The sequence below is a fragment of the Cebus imitator genome, unplaced genomic scaffold (genome assembly GCF_001604975.1).
Source record: "Cebus imitator isolate Cc_AM_T3 unplaced genomic scaffold, Cebus_imitator-1.0 Scaffold545, whole genome shotgun sequence".
NCBI classification, from domain to species: domain Eukaryota; kingdom Metazoa; phylum Chordata; class Mammalia; order Primates; family Cebidae; genus Cebus; species Cebus imitator.
This window is the reverse complement of record NW_016107860.1, coordinates 821,375-843,639: the sequence shown is the minus strand read 5'-3', so window position 1 is coordinate 843,639 and position 22,265 is coordinate 821,375. Positions and strand designations below refer to the sequence as shown.

At 37.2% G+C, this 22,265-nt stretch overlaps 1 protein-coding gene across 2 annotated transcripts in view; it reads left to right on the top strand.

Annotated features, from left to right (window-relative positions):
• Nucleotides 1-18,721, top strand: part of IPO8 (importin 8) — a 73,067-nt gene extending 54,346 nt beyond the window's left edge. For both annotated transcript variants that reach the window (XM_017515250.1, XM_017515251.2), the window contains 5 exons: nt 8,363-8,583; nt 10,551-10,756; nt 13,436-13,639; nt 15,720-15,836; nt 16,759-18,721. In XM_017515250.1, coding sequence (XP_017370739.1) covers nt 8,363-8,583; nt 10,551-10,756; nt 13,436-13,639; nt 15,720-15,836; nt 16,759-16,856 — 846 coding nt within the window. In that variant the 3' untranslated portion in view covers nt 16,857-18,721. The remainder of the gene's footprint in view (nt 1-8,362; nt 8,584-10,550; nt 10,757-13,435; nt 13,640-15,719; nt 15,837-16,758) is intronic.
• Nucleotides 18,722-22,265: the final 3,544 nt, after the last annotated feature.

The window sequence follows — 22,265 nt, the reverse complement described above, 5'->3', positions numbered from 1 at the left end:
TGGTAATGACGGACTGCCTCGGTAATGGCGGACTGCCTTGATAGTGTTGGATTGCCTCGGTAATGGCTGACTGCCTCAGTAATGGTAGACTGCCTCAGTAATGGCAGATGCCCTTCCCCCCACAGATCTGGACTGTCCCAGGTCCAGCTGCACTTGCTACAAAACTCTCAATCCAGAGCGTTTCAGATTGCTGGTCTTCGTGGGGAGGGAACCCACTGAGCCAGATCACCTGGCTCCGTTTCAGCTCCCTTTTTCTTCAGTTGAATGGGTGGCTCTGTCTCCCAGGCCTTCCAGGTGCCAGTTGGAATGGCTGCCCAGATTTGTGTGGGTTTTTGTGTGGAGACCTGCTGTGCCAGCTGAAACAGCCATGCTGGAAACTCATGGCGCTTTTCAGCCTGGGAATCTCCTGGTCTTTGGGCTGTAATAGCTCAATTTGGAAATGCGGTGATCACTCACCCTCTGCGTTGTTTTCGCTGGGAACTGCACTCCAGAGCTTTTCCTATTTGGCCATCTTGGATCCCTCAGGAGCTGGCCTTTCATTTGTCTTTTTTTGGAGAAATGTCTAATTAGATCATTTGCTCATTTGTAATTATTTGTCTATTTAGTGAGTTGCTGGAGTTCATTATGTATTCTATATTGAAGCCTGTTATCAGGCATCATTTGCAAAATTTTCTCCCAGTTATCTTGATGGTGTCCTTTGAGGCACAGATGTTTTTAATTTTGATGATGTCCATTTGTTTTTCTATTGTTTGTGGTTTGTTGGTGTTTTGTTTTTTTTTTTTTAAAAAAAAAAAAAACATTGGGCTGGAGTTAGTGGCTCAATCTTGGCTCACTGCAGCCTTGTCCTCCAATCCTTCCACCTTAGCCTCCTGAGTAGCTGGGACTGCAGGCTACTACACCTGGCTAATTTTTGTAGGAAAGTACTGGGAGAATGGCATGAGCCACTATGCCCAGCTGATGGTGTCATCTGTAACAAACGTTGGTAGCTCCAGTGTCATAAAGATTTACCCTCTTTTGTTCTAAAAGTTTTATATATTTTTTTCTGTTATATTTAGGTCTTGATCCATTTTGATTCAAGTTTTGTACATAGTATGAGGAAGGGGTCTGCATTTTAATTCTTTTGCATGTAGTTATGACATTGTTTCAGCAACATTTGTGGGAAAGACTATTTTTTTCCCCGTTGAATTGTTTTAGTATTCTTGTTAAATCAGTTGACCATAATGTGAGGATTTTTCTGGACTCAATCCATTTGATTTATGTACTTCCTGTTCTTATTCCGGTACTGCATTGTCTTTATTACTTTAGCTTTGTAATAAGTTGTGAAGTCAGGAGATTTGGGTCCTGTAATGCATTGTCTTGTGAGATTGTTTTGGCTATTCAGAGTCCCTTAAATTTTTATATGAGTTTTATGATCTGTTTGTCAATGTCAGTAAATTAGCTAGCTGGGATTGTGAAAGGCATTGTGCTGAATCTGTAGATTAGTTTGAGAAGTATTTCTGTTTTAAAAATAGTCTTTCAATCCCTGAAACATGGGATGACTTCAATTTCTTTCAACAATTTTTGGTTGTTATCAGAGTATAAGTTTTTCAATTCTATTACTAAAATATTTTTATGTATTTTCTTTTTGATGCTATTGTAAATGGAGTTTTTTGTTTTATTTTCAGGTTTGTTGCCAGTGTATAGAAATATAATTGTTTTACATGTTTATCTTGTATCTTGCAACCTTGCTGAACTGATTTATTAGTTTTAATAATGGTTTAGTGTATTCTTTGGGATTTTCTATAACCAGGATCATGTTATCAGCAAATAGAGTATTACCTTTCCAGTTTGGGTGCCTCTTATTTTTCTCGACTAATTGTTCTGGCTAGAACCTGGAGTGTAATGTTGAATAGCTTTGATGAAAAGAGACATCTCATCTTGTTCCTGGTCTTAGGAGGGAACACATTCAATCTTCCACCTTAAAGTCTGATGTTACCTGTGGGCTTTTCATATATGCCCTTTGTCAGGTTCAGTTCTGGACTATTGCTAACTTGTGGCTTTTATCATGAAAGGGTATTGAATTTTGCAGAATGCTTTTTTCTGCATCTATTGAAATGATCATGTGGTTTTTGTCCTTTTAGAATAGAGATGTTTTCCATTTGTGGTATTGCATTAATTGATTTTCAGATTTTAAATCAAACTTGCATCCCTGGTATAATCCCACTTATCAAGTATGATCTCTGTATATATTTCTAGATTAAGTTTCCTGGTAGTTTTTAAAAAGCATTTTTGTGTCTGTATTCATAAAATAATATTGATCTCTAATTTTCTTTTCTTGTGATGTTTTTGTCTGGCTTTGATGTCAGTATTGCTGGACTCATTGAATGAGTTGGGAAGTATTCATCCTTTCTCTTTGTTCAAAGAGTTGTGAAAGACTGCGATTCTCTTTTAAATGCTTGGTAGGAGTTAGCAGTGAAACTCTCTGGGCCCTTTTTTGTGTGTGCGTTTTATTTGGGTTTTGGTGGGTATTTTAAAATGGCCAATTTGGTCTCTGTTATAGATCTATTTGTAGTTTAAATTTCTTTTTAAATTCATTTCAGTAGTTTGCATCTTTCTAGGAATTTTTCAACTTACCGATTTATTACATGTGGTTCATAGTATTTCCTTATGTCTTTTTGTTTTTGTAGGGTCCATAGTAATGACTCTGTTTTGTTCCTGGGTTTAGTAATCTCTCTTTTTTTCTTAGTTGAGCTAAAAGCTTGCCAATTTTGATTTTTTCAAATAGCTAACTTTTGGTTTTGTTTTCTATTTTTGTGTTTTCCATTTCATTAGTTTCCACTCTAATCTTTTTTTTTCCCCGCCTGCTTACTTTTGGTTTAATTGTTCTTTTTTCAGTGTTTAAAAGTAAAAGGTTAGATTATTGATTTGAGATCTTTGCTTATACTTCTTAAGTCCAGAATTTCTATTTAGTTCTCACTCTCTCTTTTTTTTTTTTGAGATGAAGTCTCATTCTGTCACCCAGGCTGGAGTACAGTGACGTAATCTCAGCTCACTGCAACCTCTGCCTCCTGGGTTCAAGTGATTCTTAAGCCTCACCCTACCAAGTAGCTGGGATTACAGGTTTGCACCACCATGCACGGCTAATTTTTGTTTTTTTAGTAGAGACATGGTTTTGCCATGTTGGCCAGGCTGATCTTGTCCTGACCTCAGGTAATCTGCTCACCTCAGCCTCCCAAACTGTTGAGATTACAGTCATGAGCCACTGCACCCAGCCTAGTTATCTTTTGTAATGCCTTTATCTTTACTGAAATTTTATCTTTGAGATATTGTCTCATAGCTTTCTTTAACAGTAGTTTCTTTTATTATTTAAGCATTATGATGGCTGATTTCACATTTTGAAGGTTCATCTTCATGGCCCTGTACAGTGGCTCACGCTTGTAATCCCAGCCCTTTGGGAGGCTGAGGCAGGTGGATTGCCTGAGGTTAGGAACTCGAAACCAGCCTGGCCAACATGGTGAAACCCCGTCTCTACTAAAAATACAAAAATTATCTGAGTGTGGTGGCATGCACCTACTAGTAATCCCAGCTACTTGGGAGGCTGAGGCAGGAGAATTGCTCGAACCCAGGAGCCAGATGTTTCAGTAAGCCAAAATTGTACCATTGCACTCCAGCCTGGGCGACAAGAGTGAAACTCCATCTCAAAACAAACAAACAAACAAAACAAAACAAAACAAAGTTCATCTTTTGAGGTTCGTTTTTACCTGAGGAGGCTTGCTTTGGCTGTCTCCTTCCTTGGCCATCTCTGGTGAGCTGCTGGTCCATCTTTTTGATCTCAACAGAACTTCTTATTTACTTATCACCAAAATCTTTACTTTTGAGAATTACTTCTCTTTACCCCCAAACTTTATTGGCTATAAGTGACAAAAAAAATTATGACCTTTCTAAAAAATTACAAAGTTTTACTGATATTTCTTTAAATTTTTCTTTTATGGAGATTAGATCTTACTCTGTTGCCTAGGCTGGAGTGCAATTGTGCAGTCATATCTCATTGTAACCTCAAACTCCTGGGCTCAAGTGATCCTCCCATCTTAGCCTCCTGAGTAGCTAGGACTACAGGCATATGCCACCATGCCCAGCTCATTTTAAAATTTTTTGTAGAGATGGGGTCTCACTATGTGGTTTAGGCTGCTCTCTAACTCCTGGCTTCAAGTGATCCTCCAACCTCAGCCTTCCAAAGTTCCAGGATTGCAGGTGTGAACTACCACATCTGGTCCTGACAGGTATCTTTGAAGCCTCATTTTCTCCTTTGTTATTATATAATTTTTAGGTGATATAGTGAAAAGAAATGGTGATGTTAACAAAATAAGAAGGTAGTAAAGCACAAGACATGAGCAGGGCTAAAGAAGTGTTTAGTTCTGTTGACTGGATTTTGGAGCTTTCTGAGCAGTAGAATTTAATAATATAAAGATAGGTTGGGGAGAGGTTCAGAAGACTGTAGAATAAATCCATGCCAAAACATTTAGAATCCATTCTGTAGGCCAGAAACTGGCAAGTTATGGCCTGTGCTGTGTCACAACATGGTGGAGTGTCAAAGGGGAAGTTGGATGCATGCGAAGGGGCTAAACCCAGGGGTGTCCTTGCTTTGTAACAACCTACTCTCATAGAAACTAGTTCATGCCCACAAAAAGTAATTCAGTTGTGCCAGATGATAGTGAGAACTCGCTCATTACATCAGAACAGGAGAGTGGCCTCAAGGCATTCATGAGGGGTCAACCATCACCACCATGACTGAAACACTTCCCACTAGGCCCCACCTGACAAAACCTGTCACATAGGGGATCAAATTTCAACATGAGTTTTGGGAGGACAAACCATATCGAGACCGTGGCAGTATTCAAGAATTTATGTATCAGAAAGTTAAGGATAAGAGGTGATCTCTACTGTTGGTGAGGTTACCATTATAGCGCACTCAAGTACAGCTGAAGGACTGTGTTGATTGGCATTCCATTCCTCCAAATTTCCTGTAAATTCGTGATTACATTTAGTGTGGACTTGGATTCAGGTTTGACTTATTTGGCATAGGTGATTCTGTGTAATTTTATTAGGAGGCACAGTATGTTTGGTGGTCTGTCATGCTGTTAGGATCTTCTAATTCTGTCATTTCTTCTTTCTTTATTAGCTGAAATATTCCTGTAAAGGGAAATGTTTTCTCATAAATTACCAGGTTATCCTGTAAACAGTTTGAGTATTTTCCTTTATTTACCATAATGCAAGATAAGTTTCTTACCTAGCATCCTCCAAAGATGATCAATAAAGTGTTTTATTATAATGGTTTGGTTTTTAAAAATTGTTAGTATCCTTATGAATGTGTAGATCCAAATGTACTCTATGTGTTTCAATGTATTTCAAGTATAATTGTTTCATTTTTGCCCAATGAGAGCCTCTTGAATTTACCTTGAGTTCTTTTGACCTGATTCTAATGGTCTTTGTAGTTTCCTTGCTGTCTTGGTGTACAGTCCTAGCCTGGGAAATGGTATTCAAGACTACAAGCTGGACACAAGGGATATTCATTGCTATACATATATATCTAAAGTATATATAGGTATAGGTATAGTATATATGTGTATATAATATGTGTGTAATATATACTATTAATATATATCTTGCTAGTAAATTGAGATATAATTAGCTACATATATACTAATACATATCAATGTATATAACTAATATAATATTGCTATTTATATATATATTCGTTGATACTGGGTTGGTCATTGTTTTTACAAAATAGAGCCAAGAAATATGTTGTTTGGCTTTTTTTAGTCAGTAACATATTAATATACATAGATGATTTTTTTTTAAATTTTAAATTCAGGGGTACATGTGCAGGTTTGTTACATGGATGTATTGTGTGATACTGAGGTTTGGCTTCCTTTTTTTTTTTGAGACGGAGTTTCACTCATGTTACCCAGGCTGGGGTGCAATGGTGCGATCTCGGCTCACCGCAACCTCCGCCTCCTGGGTTCAGGCAATTCTCCTGCCTCAGCCTCCTGAGTAGCTGGGATTACAGGCACGCGCCACCATGCCCAGCTAATGTTTTTGTATTTTTAGCAGAGACGGGGTTTCACCATGTTGACCAGGATGGTCTCGATCTCTTGACCTCATGATCCACCCGCCTCGGCCTCCCAAAGTGCTGGGATTACAGGCTTGAGTTGGCTTCCGTTTGAACCTGTTGCCCTGGTAGTGAACACAGTACCCAGCAGTTCATTTTTTAACCCTTGCCCCACTGTCTCCTGTACCTCTTCTAGAGTCCCCATGTCTGTCATTTCCATCTTTATGTCTATAATACAGATATTTCCCATTCAAATTCATGACTACATTCTTTATCCTTAACCTGCTTGATTCTGTTTTTATAACTCCCACACCAAAAATTCTGGTTCTCATTTTAATTACTTGCTTGCTTTATCCCACTAATGGATACATTTAGTCTCAGACGAATTGTACCAACATTATTACCAAGAAATGGTTACTATTTTTTTTAGTAGCTCTTTTTGCCTCTAATATATTCATACACTAGCAATATATAGTGAAAATACAGTCAAATCATTACAATTTAAAGTTATTAAAATAATCCTCGTTTGGTTGATTCATTTACTTCATTTTATCTTAACTTTTAGAAATAGCTTAATTTTTTTGGTAATGAATATTACAGCATAGACACAGTTCTAAGGTCTAATTTATAAGACATGGTATATTCAGGGAGTCCACCTTCTACCCCATCCCTCTACCCTTCTTCTCCTCCTTTTCTTCCCCTAGTCTTGCCTTCTTAGGTAAGCAGTAGCATACTATACATTTTCTGTGTTGCCTTCTTCACTAAGTAACATGTCCTGCAGATCACTACATAGTAGCAGATAGAGGTAGTCTGCATTCCTTTTGCAGCTGCACACTGCTCTAATTGTGTATTTACATAGTTGTCCAACGAGCCTCCATAATCAATTTTGTTTTATTTTAATTTAAAGGAATTCTTTTAGTTTTACTAGTGCTAAAATGTCACAATTCCTTTATATTCTTATGGCTTTGTGTGTAATAGTAAATATTTGTTAAAATGAAACTTTATTTTCTATTTACTTAAATTGACATAATTGTATGTTTGTAGAATACGTAGTGATGTTTTGATACAATGTGTAGTGATCTGATCAGGGTAATTAGCATATCCAATGGCTGAAACATTTATCATTTCTTTGAGTTGGGAACATTCAATGTTCTTCTTCTAGCTATTTGAATCTATCACTGTTAACTATAGTCCTCCCATGGTGCTATAGAACACCAGAACTTATTCCACCTGTCTAGCTGTTATTTTGAAACTTTTGTAATTTTGAAATGTTTTAAAACATCTCAGAGCTTTCCAAAAGTACTTTATGTTTTCTTCTGGCTGCGTTTATTCACAACTAATTATTTGACCATGATAATAATTTTTAACATAGCTTATATGTGTTATCTCAAATTAGAACACAGAATATGTTGTATCAGCATGAGAAGTAAACATAGAATTAAACTAGTTATCTCATCTTTGTAAAGAGCTGTATAGTCTTAAAAGTATGTGTAGTCATGTATTTTGATTTAATATGTTATCCTAAACCAGACTACTAGTCTGCTAACCCAGATATACATGCAGTTTGGCCTACTAAAAAGAAAATAATAAATATAACTCAAATTTCTATGGAATACCTTGATTTTTTAAAAGTTTAATTTAAAAAGGGGCTTATAGTAAGACCTCAGATTTTATTTTATACAAATCATTTCAGCTCATCCCCTTTGACTGAAAATAATTATCGGGAAATAGTTCTAGTAAAATTAGTTCATCAATATTGCACTTTAGAATTAGAGTCAGATATTATTTTAAAGTTCAGGGTCCACCATTTTTTCTTCAGTCTTTTTCATCTTATATACCAACAGGAATTTTCTTTCTCAAAAACAATCGATTACATCATAATTATTCACAGTCCCATTCATTTATTTCCAATTTCATTTGTCAAAGAAAATGACACGCGGTCATTTCACCTTAGATGTGCAAGTAGCTGTGTCCACATAGGGATTATTGCCACCCTTTGAGTTTGGACCCTTATAGAATAGTCTTCAGCTGACTTCAATTTACTTAAGAAGGAAAAAGATTTTCTGGCACTGCTGTGGGACTTCTTTGTCTATTTAGTCTCTTTAGGTTTTTATAATATAAATCTTTTTAAATAAAACGATTTAAATAGTCAAAAGTCTCATTGCCATTAAGACTGTGTTATTTATTGAGAATGCTCTGCCAATATTCAGCTTTCTATTAAAATTACTTGGGCTGTCATTGTGATTGACTCTCTTTCTTTTTGTCCTCTAGTGCATTCCACTCTTCGTTCAACTTGTTTTGGAGAGATTAACTCGAGGGGTCAAAACTAGTGAGCTTCGTACAATGTGTCTTCAGGTTGCAATTGCTGCCTTGTACTACAACCCTGATTTGCTGCTACATACTTTAGAACGAGTTCAGTTGCCTCACCACTCTGGACCTATCACTGTACAGTTTATAAATCAGTGGATGAGTGACACAGATTGTTTTCTTGGGTATGTGTCTTTTGGATTTTACACAGCTTTTCTGTTTCTGGAGGGTTTGCTTTTTCCTATTTGCATATAATAGTGTGCACAAAGATAATTTTCATGTCTTAGGATTTTTAGTGTATTGTTAATATTTGATTTTTAGAGGATTAAGACTGTATTTCAGCAGTATAATCTAGTAGAAGGAATGCAGGCTCTGAAAATTAGATGTAGCCCTTACCTGCTTTTTTTTTTTTTTGCACAAAAAAAGTATGTAATGTGTATAATGATTTATATCTTTAGGTAGCAAGAATTAATTGTCTGTCTGGGTTTCATGATTAAGTGTCATTGGGTAAAAACATTCTAAATGGAGTCAGAAGGTACCCCTCTGGCACTGATATAATGTAATGTCACAGAATATTTAACTCTTTGCAAGGGACTGTGTTTTCAAAAGTGGAATCAAAAGGCTTGTTATTTGGAACCCAGGTGCTGCCCCAGTAGGAGAATTTGACTTTATGTGAAGCACTCTTCTTGTTTTCAAAAATAGAAAGAGGTCCCAACTGGTGTTATGTGCCCACTTCAGGTCACCCAACACAGATTAGTGACTATGCTATGCTAGAAATTTAGCTAGCTGTTTAATTTGTTTTAAAACACTATCAAATTTGTTTTAAAACACTGGAAATTAATAGTATTCTTTTTACGTTTTGTGAGAGATCATTTAGAAACATTTGCTGAGAGAAACAGACTCCCCACAGTAGTTAAGACACTGCTGCTACAGATCGAGGCCTGGATTAGGATGGGGAGATAGGAATGGAGGAACATATTTATAAGCTGCTATGCGTGTTCTAATTTTTCTACTTACAGGACACTGGAATTTATCCTTGATAGAGATTTGTGATTAAAACCTTGAAGAGAAGAACATACTTTCAAATAAATTGTGCTTAAAGTTATCTCTGAGAAAGATTAGGGAGTAGAGATTTGGTCATTTAAAGTTAAGTGGTTGGTCCTCTTGTGTCTTTATTAGCACCTGGAAGCAATTTCCCAAAGGTAGAAAGGTTCACCCTGCTCTTGTGTAGACTGGGGGTCCTTGGGTTGTGCTTCCTTGGATTCTTTAGAGCCCTGGTTGTCTTTTCTGCTGTGATCCAGTTGGCACCTATTGCAGGGCTGTGTGGATGAGAAGGTCCTCAGGTCAAGTACAGTTCCTGTACTTGAATCAAGGAATGCAAATAATGAAGAATAACAGAAATTTGTAAAATATTCATTATTGGATTTGTTACTCTCTCTTTAAACAAATTGAGTCACTGCGAGTGAATTGTTTATTCACACTTAAAATTTTAAGAATGTTTTGCCAATGTAATCTTTTAATTTTTAATTTTTTAGTTTTAAGCAACTTAGAGGAAACATTTAATAGAAAAATGTCTAATGTATACTGATCAAACTTTTTTCTTTCTGAATTAAATTTTCCTTGTCCTTATTTTCTCTTATACTATTTTATAACAGAGGACTTTAGTAGACTACTTACATTAAGTTCAGCTTACGAGCTTGCTAGATGCTGAGTTTTTGAAACATCTTTCACTTCTTAGGGTTTGTGTAGAGTATGTGTCCCAAGAAACCTGTAGCTCTATCTAATGTTGGAAGAGTCTAAGAAGCTCTTAATTTTCCTTCACCATTGTATAGGACTTTTATGCTGTCAAATACAGGTATTTCTGCTTTAATAAAATCCTTATGCCAAGGCTCACATTTATATTAATCTTAAATCGATATTACAGTAAGATTCATCATGTTAATTGCAGGCTCCCAATAGGTCTTTGATAGTAATTGGTTTACAGAATTTGATTTATATAGGATTTCATTCAGTACAAGGTGGAGGATGTCTCTGTATAATAACAACAGATGAACCTTAGAGTATGCCTTGGACATTTCTTTTTGTAGTTTCTCCAAAATTATTCTTTATTCCACTTTTCATGTCTACATTTTTTTTTCTTCAAAATTTGCAGGCATCATGACCGGAAGATGTGTATAATAGGACTGAGTATCCTTTTGGAGTTGCAAAATCGACCTCCTGCAGTAGATGCTGTGGTGGGACAGATTGTTCCCTCAATTCTTTTCCTTTTCCTTGGCCTAAAGCAAGTCTGTGCTACTAGACAACTGGTAAACAGGGAAGATCGTTCAAAAGCGGAGAAAGCTGATGTGGAAGAAAATGGTAAAGTCTTCTAAATGAAATGAATGCTACAATTAATTTTGATTTGTGTATGCATTTTTTCTGAATACTAGTCTATATGGAGTCATTAAACAGATGTACATTCTTTGACCCGCTGCACATAGAACAAATATTTTGGGCTTGGTTGACTTGCTATTAATTGTATCATGTGATATAAATTTAGATTTGTGCACCTTCTGACACCTAATATACTCAGTGATTTTTTTTATATGGAGCCTAATAGATGTTGTTACATATTAGGAAACGTATTTATAACAATCAAATAGTCTTGATTATAAGTTAGCAATCTAGTATCTAATTTTCTTGTTTGTGCTAACAGCCTCATCAAGGCAGCAGCCATGAGTTAAATGAATCATTAGCTTAATAACTGAAGTTTTAGTACTACAGATTAGTAGAGTGTCTTTTTTTGGTAATGGTTCTGAGGTAACTCACTATCAAAAATTATATTTGAGAGATATATTTGTGATTTAAACATAAATTATGGTACATAAGTGAAGTAGATTTACATAATTGAGAGTCAGAATAAGATTGTTAGAGTTGAACATTAGACCTTTGTTTTGCTTAGTGATGAGATTTCGGAGCTAATTGCTAGAGTCTAGGAAGTAGCATTCTCCAATTTCAGGTGGAGTTTTTCCTCTTCTGGTTAAAAACAGATACCTCGTTAGCTGAGAAAAATCAGAACGCTTCCTGGTAAACAAACAGCTCTATTTTTGATGCTAAATTCTGTGATTTTAACATGTGTAGATTTAAAATACTTTTAACTGGCATCATCCCAGTATGTTCACATACCAGGGATTATAAACTACCCTTTATCCCCTCCCCAGCACAAAATACAGCTTCTAATTTGCTTTTCTGAGATCTGTGTAGGCCTTTTGAAGAAATCCTTCTTTACTAGAAGTGTTGTATGTGTGATTTTTGTTTTATTTTGTTTTTAGCTAACTATGTGCTAACAGTTGTAGAATCCTTTTTTTTTTTTTCCCCCCAGCATTTTATGATCTCTAATTTCTTGTTTTGGTAACTCTTTATTGGCTTATACTTATATGGCTTGAGGGAAAATTTTCTAGTAGTATCCCAGACTTTCTTGTACTTCCTGCTAAAGTATGGAATGATTGAGTTGAGGTATTTCTCAGTCTTTGTATTAATAGTTATACTTTGCCATGCATTTTTTTTTGTGTGTATTTGGTCCAAACTATGGTTAAGTGCCTTATTCCTGAAACTACCTAGTTCAATCCATCCGCTTCAATATGGTGTGTGTAATGAAACTAGTTTTAGGTTAATATTACCTGGTTTGGGTTTACTCCAGGTTTTCTGTCTTATCTTTAATTTGGTTCTGCATTTACTGCCTTCCTGTTCCTGTATTTCAGTTACAATCTCAGTGCTAGGAACAGATTGACACTGAAAATAGATACAGAATCCATGGTGATATGTAATGTAGTTCAAGTTTTTAACTTTTCAAGCCACACAAAGCGAACTATTTTTCTTTACATTTTTGCTATTTCTTTTTTATTATAAATTTAAAAATTATATATTTATGGGATACAAAGTGATGTTATGATTTGTGAATACAATATGGAATGATTAAGTCAAACCAATATATCCATCACCTTAAATACCCTTTTTAATGGTGGGAATATTTGAAATTTACAGTCTTGCCAATTTTGAAATGTACAATATGCTATTAACAATATTCACCATGCTGTACAATAGATATAAAAAAAACACATACAAAAAAACAAAAACCTTATTCTTCTGTCTGAGACATTGTACCTTTTTACCGACATTCTCCCATTCCCACTACCTCCAGCCTCTGGTAACCACCATTCTACGCTCTACTTCTGTGAGTTTGATTCTCAGATTCTGTGTATGAGGGAGAACAGGCAGTATATGTCTTTCTGTGCCTGGCTTATTTCACTTACCATAATGTCCAGGTCCACCCATGTTGTTGGAAATAATAGAATTACCTTTTTAAAAGCTGAATAGTGTTTCATTTTAAAGAATCCATATTTTCTTTATTCATCTGTTGTTGATGGACACTTAGGCTGATTCTGTAACTTGGCTATTGTGAATAATGCTGCAGTGAACAAGGGGCTGCTGACATCTGTTCTACATACTGACTTCAAATATTTTAGATACATACCCTGAAGTGGAATGGCTGGATCTGTAATTTTACTGTTTCTACTAGCAGAAATGATCTCCTCATTTGGGCATTTCTAAGCATAATCAACTCAGTTTGTTAAGAGGACTGAATTCTCAATAGGAAGTCATTGTCTAAAACGCACTGACTGCACAGTCACTTTTTTTAAACAAAGGAAATTTTGAAATCTGCAACTGAATAATATTCTTGTATTAATGAACTTACATAGCATAACAGTAGTAATGTTCATCTGGATAACAGGTTTAGGGAACCTGTTTTCAGTGAGGAGCATAAGGATATTCTCAACTTAGCAAACTCTATAGTAATATAAGTTTTATTTATTTTATTTTATTTTTTATTTTTTGGCTCTCCTCTTTAGACCAGAGATAAGATTTATTTTTATTAAAATTACGTGGAAGATTTTTCCTTTCCAGAGTGTGATTTTATAGTCTTTGGTTTTTGTCGTGAAATTTTATATTTTGTCCTTATGTGTTTTGATTCCTTTTAAATAATTAATGGATTCACAGAGGAGATTTCAAGTGATGAAGAGGAGACGAATGTAACTGCTCAAGCAATGCAGTCAAATAATGGAAGAGGTGAAGATGAGGAGGAAGATGATGATGATTGGGATGAAGAAGTATTGGAAGAAACTGCCCTTGAGGGGTTCAGTACTCCACTGGACCTTGACAATAGTGTGGATGAATATCAGTTTTTTACACAAGCTCTGATAAGTATGTCTTTACTCCCCACATCTTCTGATATATTTTTTTCTAAACTCTTTCTTCATTTCTTCCTGTTAGTTTTGATATCTGCCCAAGATTGGTCTAGATTCTTTTAAAAAAATTTTTACTTATTCCTTATGATAGAAATCCTTAAACATACGTACATGAAATGATTGAAAATAAAACAATGAAACACCTATCACCAAATCCTGGCAACTTTCATTGTGAAGTAGCAAGGTGAGCCTGTAGGTTATTTTTTGCAAAAGTAATATATGGCAAGAGTATCTGTGTATATTTTTCATCCTCTAGGCATAAATGGGGAAGCATTTTTATAGCAAAGGATGAAGTGTTTCAGGCATGTGTTGCTTAAAAATTGTGGCTATCAACCTATTAGTAATTCACAATCCCTGAAATGAAACTGCTGTCATAAGAGAGTGACTTTTTACTTCATAAGTAATTTGCCAATTTTATACAACAAAGGACAGTATAATTAGTCACAGGACTCATAAATGATTTGGGAGGAGAAAATATTTGCCAAATATCCATAATAGGCGTAATGTACACAGTGTACAGAGGCCATCCTCAAATGTGTAAGACCAGTAACCTCTAGAAAAATGGAAAATGGAAATGGAAAATTTACAGAATAAAAAGCCAGTGAGGATATTTAGAAAATTATTCATCAAATAAATTATTTTAAATCTCATTAATATGGATTATTTGTTTTATGGTTAGATAGTATTTCTATAGTTATATTGTAATTTATTTCCACTGTGGGACACTTAAAATTGTTTCCAATGTTTTTACCATTACAAGGGATATTAAAATGAACATCCTTACATGTATATATTGTTACTAATAAGGCACTACTAGCTTAATATATTGGTGTTTTTTAGTGTTGCTACAAATACCATTAATGAAGAAAAAACTACGTAGATGTTTTTATTGAAATTCACAGGAATTCGAGGCAGAGAGCACAAGAAACTATATTCCAAAGCGTGGGGAAAATAACAGCATGAACATGGGGATGGAAATACCAAGAGTGTGCCCTAGTGTAGTTCCAGACATGGGTGTGTGTCATAATTACCAAGGAAGGTTTAGGTCTTGAGTAGGATCTCAGGAGATGTATTTTTAAAGATACTCCTCAAATGACAAGCAGCTTTAAACCAGAATGTAGGGGCCACTGCTTAAATACTGTGAAGGAATACCGTTGAGCTGGGCTGTAGAGGCCTTGAATTCTGGACTGATGTGGTCCATCCCATTGCCCGTTGGAGTAGTGTTGAAAGTTGTTCTCTGAGGCAGTGAACTTGGGGATGTGGTAATTCGCTTCAGGAGAATTATCTGGTGATGGATGATGTGCAGGAAAAAGCTGGAAAGGGCTAGATGTGGGAGCCAAGTGTTAGAAGATGATGTTATTAATTTAGGTATATAGAGACCTGGAATGGGAAGGGTGACATTTGATGGAAAGTAGCATGTAGATGAAAGACATTAAGAAAGAAGCAGAGCTTTGGGTGTGGAGAGGGCATGCTCAGAGATGTTAAGGATTTACAGTGGTTGACTTGCCTGGGAGACTAATAGAAATGGTGAGGGAAATGGGGAGATGGAAGGTTTGGGAGGGAATTGTTAAATTTGGTTTCAGTTATGTTGAGTTTGAGATGAGCTATTTAAATGGAACAGTCCAGGAGGCTTAGGGGAAGGTTTTTCCTAGAGGTACAGATTTGAATCCTTGGGGTAGTAGCAATGCTGAAGCCGCAGGTGGTATGAAAATTCCAGAGGAAAATGGTAATGAGTGAGTACAGGTGTTCTGGATTTTAGAGAACATCCCTAGAAGACAGCAAAGGAGGTAGAGAACTAGGCAGACTAGAGATTTGCAATGTCCTAACCTTCCTTCGATATCCCACATAGTTGGGTACTAAGTGGGTACTCAGAAATAATCTTTTGTTGGCATAAGTTTCATTACCTCGTGTGTGTTGTAGTACTGTACTCTTTGTCTTTTACTGTCTGGAATAATTTCTTTGTAATTATGTTACTACTTGTTCTCTGAATTAATAGTCACTTTATCCTCTTGTCTTTTCCTCCCAAAATGCAACAGCTGTGCAGAATCGAGATGCTGCCTGGTACCAGCTGCTGATGGCACCACTCAGTGAGGATCAGAGGAGGGCACTGCAGGAGGTGTACACACTGGCAGAGCACCGACGGACAGTGGCAGGTCAGCCATTGTAACCTCCAGGGTATAATGCATGTGTCGGAGTGCCAATGGTCAGCCTATTTGATGAGCCAGGTGGCACCTAAACACTGCTTCTAAATTCTAAGGAATTGTCATTATTGTATGATTCTTGTTTTAATCACCCATGATGTCTTACTCTGTAAAACCCTGCACATTCATATGTGTCTCCTAGTGGTGTTCTCATTCACATTCTTATCCTACATTGGAGGCAAAGATACAAAGTAAAGGTTGGGATAAGTCTTGCTGCGGGAGATTTAATCAGCTGGATCACTCCCCTAAACATTTCAGCCGTGGGCCAAAGGGACTTGTTGAATTCTTGCAAGGAGCTTATATTCCTGGAAATGGAATGCTCTCCATTTCTTGTTGTTGGGCTTTATTTGCCATTGTTTCTTGTCATTGATTTTCATTTTTTAAGCTGGAGGGATTGTTTTATTATTTTATGTTGATTATTATAGTTACTTGTAGATTATCATTGGAAAAGATTCTGTAGTTACAAAAAAATTTTAGTAGGAAACATTGCAAACTCGACATTTAAAGTTTAGAATGCTGGTTCTTCTGCATGGACTTAGATTTTCAGCTCTGTGCAGATTCTGAATCAGCTCTCCTGATATGAGAAGCCTGGGCCCCCTTTCAGCAGTAGAGACAATGAAATAGAATCCAACTCTGAGATATGTTTTCTTTTCACTCGATTTTTGCAGATTTTCCCACAGTAGTGAACATACCTACTTATTGACGTGGGTCTGTTAAAGGCTGACATTCACTTTGGCAGAATAACTAATACCACGAGTCACATTCTTTCACAGTTCTAAGCATATACAGAATTTGGCTCCTTTGAGTCATCTCCAACTTTGTCACCTTAAGCATTACTTTTTTTCTTCTCCCTTTTTCTTTTGAAAAATGCTAGAGGCAAAGAAGAAGATTGAACAACAGGGAGGCTTCACCTTTGAAAACAAAGGAGTCCTCTCTGCATTTAACTTTGGGACTGTGCCCAGCAACAACTGAAGGAAAAAGAACGTCAGCTGACCAAATGTCATCACTGCATATTATTTCACAAAAGGAGTGTGAGGGTCAAGGGGATGAAATGAAGGGGCTGCTTTTAGGTCCCTCCTGCTGTACCAGTTACCAACTGACATTAGGCAGCACATTTATCTACTCTTTCCCCTTTGACCTTTGTCACCCTGAAATATATATTTTAAACAGCTACTGTAAGTATGAAATGAAACAAAAACAATCATTGGACTGGAAAGGACAAACCATATGCTCCAAAGGCTGAATGCCCAAGGTTGTTTTAGAGGATTGGATCGACTTGCACGTCTCAGGTTTTTGCCATGCAGAATCAATGGATTTATGCGGATAACAGTGCCTTCTGTTGTACATGAATTATCAGAAAAATTTTTTGGAGAGCATTGCAATTTTTTTTAAAAACATAAAACATATTTCTAGATACAACATAAACCTTGGTTATATGTCAACTATTCTGCATTTTACTCTGTGAATTTATTGTTAGGCAGTTACTGCAAGTCACTCTGGTTTCAAAATCTTCACTGCTCCCTCTGCTCACCCTGCTGCTGGGGGGCTTTCTTCAGGGGTTGTATTATAAGACATGCACTGACTCTGGTTTTTCATAAGATGTTTTGTGGCTTCTTTAAGAAGTGTCTTACTCCCTCTTCTCTCATTTTTTCTGCCTTGAAAAGGGGTGGTATTTCTTTTGGAGTCAACAAATATGCATATCAGTTTCACTCCTAACCTTGTAAGTTCAGGACTGAATTTCTTGGCAGCAAGTGGCAGGGGCTCTTTAGTCACTGGAGTTAACAGTAAGTGAGTATATTCTGAATAATTTAATTATAAAATTAATAATCATACCTAAAGCACATTGAACTTCTAAGAGAAAGGTGCTTCATAAGCACACTGTCTTACTGGATGGGGGCTTGCATTTTAAACAACGTGTCATTCCAGCTATGTTGGACCAGGGTCCAAAGCATTTTATAATATTTTTTTAATCTAGAAAAAAGATCCAAACAAATCTAATTTCTTGCTTTCTCACATAGTTGAATATTCTCCTACCTATTTTGTTTGTGTCTTTATTATAGCTCAGTTTGACTTCTTAAAATTTTCAAGGGTTGGGGCAGCTGCACTCATAGGAGGCCTATGGGAAATATTGCAGATGGAGATTACAGTGTTTTTCTGACCTGGTTCAAGACCAGAGCATGGATCATAGGATTTTCATTCAGTAAAATGAAAACGTATCTTCAGAACTTAACATATTACTAGATGTGATAACAGATTTTCCTTTCTGTAAAGTTGAAAATTCACAAAAATTCACAACTTAAATTTCCCATCAGTGACTTGAGGAAATTTTTTCAGGTGCTTCCTATATTACCATCCCTCATGCCTGTTAACTCTTCAGAATTTTAGGTTAAGTGATCTCTATAGAAGTAGCCTAGAAAACCACGAATTTAGAGTTAAATGACCCCCTGCTTTCCTCTGCCCCTCCCTTCCCAAGGCGTTGAAGCAGGATGTACCAACTGGCAGTTAGAAGAGAAAGATGGCATTGGGGGAAATTTTAGAGAGCTTTCAAACTCTTTATTCTCATGTTCCATATGGTCTAATCTTAACATAAATTATATGCCTTCACACTGGATTGTAAAAGGCATGTGATTTTAGAGATTTTATTTTGTGATGTATTGTCTTCCGCAGTATTAAAGGGAAAGATGTGCATCACCTTTTCTTGTTTTTGAAGCCAGGGTAATTGTATGATTTTGTTACCAGCAGTGCTAACCTGAATGTGACCTGGTTACCTTGGAAATGCAGGAACTTATATGAATGTACTATAAAATAAAATGTGGACTGATTCCCAGGATTCTGAACTCTTCTGTGTGAAATGTTTTCTGAAATGTGGAGGTGCTTTAGGCAGTTGGTAATAACCCATCAGTATGTTGTCTTGACATCTGGAGACCTGAAGAAAGGTGGACTATATGTGTGGCAGGGTAACCAGGGCTTATCAGGAACAGCTAATTCATGGGGAAGTAAGGGGTGAGAGCCCATCTCATGAACCAGGAATTCCACACAAGAGTGTCAGAGCTCTGGAAAACCACAGGGTATTCAACCACAGCAGGACCTTGAAGGAAAGGAAGTTGTCACTGAAATGGAGCCATTTTCTGATGGGTCTCCTATCAAATTATTAGTGGTCAAAACCAGACTGGTAATCAATATGGTCATGTGTCATAATGGATATGTTCCTAGAAATGCTTCATTGGCCATTTTGTTGTGCGAGCATCCTTCAGTGTACTTACACAAACCTAGATGGTGTTGCTTACAACACACCTAGGCTCTATGGGATAGCTTATTGTTCCTTGGTTACAAACCTGTACAGCACGTTACTGTCCTATACTGAATACTGTAGGCAGTTGTAACAGTGGTAATTATGTGGCTAAACATAATTTTGTATCTAAACACAAAGGTACACTAGAGATATGGTATAAAAGATAAAAATGCATGAATGGAGCTTGCAGAAGTGGAGGTTGCTCGGGGTGAGTGAGTGGTGAGTGAATGTGAATGTGTGGGACATTGCTGCACACTACTGTAGACTTTATAACACTGTACACTTAGGCTACGCTGAATTTATAAAACAATTTTCTTCAATCTTAGCTTACTGTAACTTTTTGTGAACTTTTAACTTTTTAGCTCTTTTGTAATAATACTTAGCTTAAAACACATTGTACAGCTGTCAAAAACATTTTCCTTTTTAATGTCCTTATTTTATAAGCTTTTTTTTTTCTATTTTTAACATTTGTTTACTTTTTAAACTTTTTTGTTAACAACTAAGACACAGACACATTAGTCTAGGCCTGCATAGAGTCAGGATCATCAATATCCCTGTCTTCCACCTCCATATCTTTTCCCACTGGGAGGTCTTCAGGGGCAGTAACATGCATGGAACTGTCATCTCCTACGTAGCAACGCCTCCTTCTGGAACACCTACTGAAGGACCTGCCTGAGGCTGTTTCACAGTTAACATTTTTAGTAAGTAGGAGTGTGCTCTAAAATAACAAGTATAGTAAATATTAGGTGATAGGAATTCTCCAGCTCCATTGTCTTATGGTACCACTGTCATTTATGTGGTCTGTTATTGACTGAAAGTTCATGGGATGCGTACCTGTACTCGTATGATGGTAGGACCCATTACATTGTTAATCAGTGAAAATTCCTAAGATAGAAAACAGTTATTTTAAATTGTCATTTAAATAATATAATGAATTATAGTATAGTTTTCTGTTTAGCAAGGGAGACTGAATAATCCAGGCATAAAAGGAAAACTTGGTTATGCATTAAGAACCATGTACGTGCATATGTGTGTATGCATGAATGTTTTCTCTATTAAAAATTATTCCAGATGAGCCTTAAATGGCAGTCTTTTCTGTTCCCACCTTACTCTTTCCATTGAGACTGCTGTGCAAATGCTGCCTGGGTGGGCTTGGGACCGTTTTAGGCAGTTTGCTAGCAAGAAAGACTGCAAAGCAAATAAATAAAGAGAAGACTTATACTCTGGATAGACTGTGTTTGAGGAAGAAGCACAAAGGGCAACCATGGCTGATCCTGTAGCCAAGAGAGAGGTCTATAGGTGAGAGAAGGCATGTGTCTGGGTGGTCTGAGAGTCTAAGCCACACAGCGTGCTGCGAGAGGAAGGAAAGTGCTGTCCTCTGAAGAAGAGGGAGTGTAAGCCCTGACATAAAGGGGGAAGAGAAGGGGATGCACATGCTCCCTGCAGGACACAGGGGAAGAAGCTCATCTTGGACGTCATCCAACATGAAAAAGATTTCACAAGTAGATGGGTGCCCCTCAAGAGCTGGAAACTGGAGGATTTCAAAAGGCTATGGAATATGCAGGGGCTGACAGCAACTCTGGCAGGAGTGACCTTATGGAGACTCTCCCCAACAGATCTCCCTAAGTATGAAGGGTAAACCTGGGGAGAGTGGGAGCTACATGGTAAGGCCTCATGGCCAACTGTCCACTGTGGCCCAGCGTCCCAGTACATCACTCATAGGTTTAGAGTGACCCACCATTCTTACTGCCTAGTGACTGTAGGCAGTACCCTTAGTTTCTTTTCCTTGCCAGTCATTTCTCTCCTGGGGACTGCCTGCAGCTAGACCCTCATCCCTCCTGATTTCCATACAGTCTGACTCTACTTGTCTTCAGCCAGTGAACTATAATTTCTTCACACGTAAGTAATCCCTGCCATCTGAATGAACCCTTTCCTCTTTTCCACACCACGGTATGTGTTTTGTTTGGCCTTGAATTGCTCACACTATTGATTATTGGCTGAAAGGCAGAGATTATGCTTTATGTGGTATTAATATTTTGTAGACATGTTTTGTTGTTTTTATAATGCCCTGCATCTGGTGGCTAAGCATGGTTAATAGAGTAAACACATGAACAAATGGATAATTGATGTTATACCAATGAGTTTGGATTTTAGAAGCATCTCAGAGGCCACAAATCAGATCTTGGAGATAGGTTCCTGTGGAGAAAACAAGCATGCAACAGCGGCTGGATGGTGAAGATGTATGCTGCTGGAAGGGAGCTGTTGTCTCTGGGTCACTGTGCCCCATATTTCCTGTTCCTAAATCTGGTGCACGCTTTCTATGTGCAGCAGCATTCCAGGTAGGTTGTTATTTTTTTTCAATCCCCACTTTCTGTAGTCTGCATGGCAAAGCACCCTTCTTCTCCCCTCCCCTCCCATCCCTGCCCCTTCCCTTTCCTACCTCCTTCACTCCCCTTCCACCTCCCCTTCCTTCTCTCCTCCCTTCTCCTTCCCCTCCCCCTTCCCCTTCATTCTTCTCTACTTAATTTTTATTTATTTATTTTTTTATTATACTTTAAGTTCTGGGGTAAATGTGCAGATCGTGCAGGACTGTTACATAGGTATACACATGCTATCGTGGTTTGCTGCATCCATCCCCCTATCATCTTCATATTTCTCCTAATGTTATCCCTCCTCAACCTCCCCACCCCCTGCTATCACTCCCCTAGTCTCCCATCTCCCAGTGTCCAGTGTGTGGTGTTCCCCTTCCTGTGTCCATGTGTTCTCATTGTTCAACACCCACTTATGACTGAGAACATGCAGTGTTTGGTTTTCTGTTGTGTCAGTTTGCTGAGAATGATGGTTTCCAGATTCATCCATGTCCCTGCAAAGGACATGAACTCATCCTTTTTTTATGGCTGCATAGTGTTCCATGGTGTATATGTGCCACATTTTCTTTATCCAGTCTATCATTGGTGGGCATTTGGGTTGGTTCCAAGTCTTTGCTATTGTAAACAGTGCCGCAATGAACATACGTGTGCATGTGTCTTTATAATAGAACAATTTATAATCTTTTGGGTGTATACCCAGTAATGGGATTGCTGGGTCAA